Source organism: Argentina silus (genome assembly GCF_951799395.1).
Source record: "Argentina silus genome assembly, chromosome: 8".
Taxonomy (NCBI): domain Eukaryota; kingdom Metazoa; phylum Chordata; class Actinopteri; order Argentiniformes; family Argentinidae; genus Argentina; species Argentina silus.
This window is the reverse complement of record NC_139662.1, coordinates 11,396,238-11,399,636: the sequence shown is the minus strand read 5'-3', so window position 1 is coordinate 11,399,636 and position 3,399 is coordinate 11,396,238. Positions and strand designations below refer to the sequence as shown.

Here is a 3,399-nt window from a genome sequence, read left to right as displayed (position 1 = left end):
TCCCACCTCCGCGAGCCTCCCCTGGTAGAGATGAGTACAGGCGACTGGATACATGACTGACTGACCTAGCCCGACAGTGTTGCTTATTTAAAACACATCGTGGCAGCAGAGACCGGTGCTCAGCAAGCCGAGCCGAGGGTCACTTCTTCCATTGGTCAGTTGAAGGACTGTCTCTGTAGGACTGGACAGCCATTACACTGATGTTGACACCCAACTTTGCTGCCCCTCCCTCGTCTGACACATTCTGTCTACCCAGCTTCCACATTCATTACGTTTTTTTTCTTTCCGTTAATCGAAAGACAAACAAAACAGAACTTGTGCTTCCTGAACCCTCGCGCTCTCTCGCTCGCTCTCTTTGTCTGCCCTCCGTCCCTCTCTCTGTCTGCCCTCCTTTCCTTTCCATCCTTTCTCTGTTCTCACTGTCCTCCCTCCTCCCCCTCTCCCTCCCCCTCTCCCTCCCCCTCTCCCTCTTTGTTATCAGATGGGCTTAGATAGGAGGCGCAAACAAATGCAGATTCCCTTCCTGTGTGTGTGTGTGTGTGTGTGTATATATGTCTGTCTTTGTCTGTGTATGTATCTGTGTGTGTGTCTGTATGTCTGTCTGTCTGTCTGTCTATGTGTGTGTGTGTGTTCACTAAGTCTATTATTAATCAGCAGACACATTAGATGCCCCTTGTCTTGTCCCATTTCTGTCCCATCTTGTCTATGTCCCAGTACACTCCTGTCTGAGATCTGTCCAATCACATTCACTCCTGTCTGAGATCTGTCCAATCACATTCACTCCTGTCTGAGATCTGTCCAATCACATTCACTCCTGTCTGAGATCTGTCCAATCACATTCACTCCTGTCTGTGTTCTGTCCAATCACAGTCATGTGGGTGAGTCAGGGGGTGAGGGGACAGGGGGTGAGGGGACAGGGGGTGAGGCGAGAAGCCTGGCCCAAGTGAGGGGACAGGAGGTGAGGGGACGGGGTGAGGGGACAGGGGGTGAGGGGACAGGGGGTGAGGAAAGAAGCCTGGCCCAAGTGAGGGGACAGGAGGTGAGGGGACAGGGGGTGATGGGAGAATCCTGGCTCAAGTGAGGGGACAGGGGGTGAGGGGACAGGGGGTGAGGGGACAGGGGGCGAGGGGACAGGGGGTGAGGGGACTGCTTGGCTAGATGGGGTGGGGGCTGCTTGGCTAGATGGGGTGGGGGCTGCTTGGCTAGATGGGGTGGGGGCTGCTTGGCTAGATGGGGTGGGGGCTGCTTGGCTAGATGGGGTGGGGTACAACACCATGTAATTACTGTTTTTCCTTTTTCCTTTTTTAATTTATTCAGTTTCTTTGATCAACGACTGATTATGATTGGCTACGGCGTTTGTGTATCACAATGTTGATGATTGATGATGGTAAAGTGAATAGTAGTGTGATTATTTAAAATGCGAGTCCATTTTTATTTTGAAAAATACAAAAAGATACAAACAAATGAAAATAAAAAGCAGAAGCTGCTGTTGAGAAAATGCATCAATAACACTAATTTCAAATAGATGTTTATTACAATATCTACAAAGTATTGATCCATATAAAACTACAATATCATCACATATACTCTGCATATATTAACTACTGAGTGTACCTTACTGATCTGACAGGAAAATCTAGGCTCATATATAATATTTGAATGTGATTCATACTATACACACTTTAGACTAGAGAGAAACAGAGAGAAGCAAAGACACACAGGCACAGTAAAGGCACAGTAGAATATATGTCTATAGTTTAGCTTTGTGTGTGTGTGTGTGTGTGTGTGTGTGTGTGTGTGTGTGTGTGCATGTGTACCTGTGTGTTTGAGTGCATCTGTGTATGTGTGTGTGTGTGTGTGTGTGTGTGTGTGTGTCAGTTGATGGACGTGTGTGTGATGGTAGAGTCGTTGGGTAGGGACCCTTTGCGTTGTGGGCGTCGCCAGCAGAGCAGCAGCAGTTGGAGTTCCAGTGACACGCTGTTGGAGAAGGCCGTGTAAATCCAGGGGTTGGAGCAAGAGTTCAGACTGGCCAATAGCATGAGGAGGGTAAACACAGCACCTAGACACACACACACACACACACACACACACACACACACACACATATATGCACACACAAACACGCACGCATGCACACAGACACACACACATACAAACACAGAGTTAGAGCAAGTGTTTGGACTGGCCAGTTTGCGTATGTGTGTGTGTGAGTGTGTGTCTGTGTCTGTGTCTGTGTCTGTGTCTGTGTCTGTGTGTGTGTGTACATCTACATGTGCGTGCGTGCGTGCGTGTGTCCAGGTGCATGTGTACCGTTCTGATCCGGGTCGGGGTCCCAGGCAGCCCACAGCTGTACGCTGAAGAAGGGCGCCCAGCAGACAGAGTAGACCACCACGATCACCAGAGTCATCCTGACCGTCTTGGACATGGCCGCTGACACCTCCCCCACACGGGGACGCGGCCCAGGGGCGGGGGCGGGGGCCAGGGCCAGGGCCGGGGAAGAGCGGGTGGAGGGCGTGGGGGGGTCCTGGACGCGTACATGGGGCTGGAGCTCACCTAGAATAAAACAAACAAGGTTCAGTCACTTTTTTTTACCCACAAAAAAACAAACCCAGAATCGATTTAGTTATTTATTTTATATTTTTTTTACAACAGGTGGAAGCATTCCTACACAGTGGTGCTCGGAGCTAGAAGGGAACAAGAAAAAGCTCTTTGTCTACAAAATCGTCGTATCACATCTGTCATCTCATTGGAGTAGCTCACCGGAGTAGGCGGGGTCGTGGGCGTGGCCGTGGCCGTGGCTGCGCGAAGCGAAGCGGTTGGCCGGCAGAGGAGCGAGCGGAAGGTGGAGGTGAGAAGTGGAGCCGGGGTCAACGCCGCCGAAGTCGTCTCCGTGGTGACTGAACAGGGTGGGAGGAGCACTGAGGGACAGACACACCCCTCTACGGGCCTTGCCTCCTCCTCCTCCTCCTCCTCCCCCCCTGTGGTTGTCACGTTGCATTGTGGGAAGGCAGAGGGAGACGGAGGGAGAGATGGGGAAGGAGGAAGAGAGGGAGACGGAGGCAGGGGAGAGTCGCCGCTCCGACTTCAGATAGAGATTGTCATGGATCTCCCTGAAGATACGGATCTGAGAGAGAGAGAGAGAGAGAGAGAGAGAGAGAGAGAGAGAGAGTGTAGTATCAGTGACAGTGTGTGTGTGTGTGAGAGAGAGAGAGAGAGAGAGAGGGAGGGAGGGAGGGAGGGGGATGGAGAGAAAGAGAGAGGGAGAGAGAGTAGTATCAGTGAGAGTGTCAGAGAGAGTGAGAGAAAGGGAGAGAGAGAGAGAGAGAGAGAGAGAAACAGAGAGAGAGGGAGGGAGGGGGAGGGAGAGAAAGAGAGAGGGAGAGAGAGTAGTATCAGTGA

General features: G+C 51.4%; 1 protein-coding gene across 1 annotated transcript in view; it reads right to left on the bottom strand.

The window, feature by feature from the left end:
* Positions 1 to 1,874: 1,874 nt before the first annotated feature.
* LOC310808933 (vasopressin V2 receptor-like) overlaps positions 1,875 to 3,399 on the bottom strand; it is a gene marked incomplete at both ends in the record, with an annotated part of 3,723 nt that continues 2,198 nt past the window's right edge. Inside the window, 3 exons of the mRNA XM_083676032.1 lie at positions 1,875 to 2,059; positions 2,311 to 2,524; positions 3,056 to 3,124. Coding sequence (XP_083532158.1) covers positions 1,875 to 2,059; positions 2,311 to 2,524; positions 3,056 to 3,124 — 468 coding nt within the window. The remainder of the gene's footprint in view (positions 2,060 to 2,310; positions 2,525 to 3,055; positions 3,125 to 3,399) is intronic.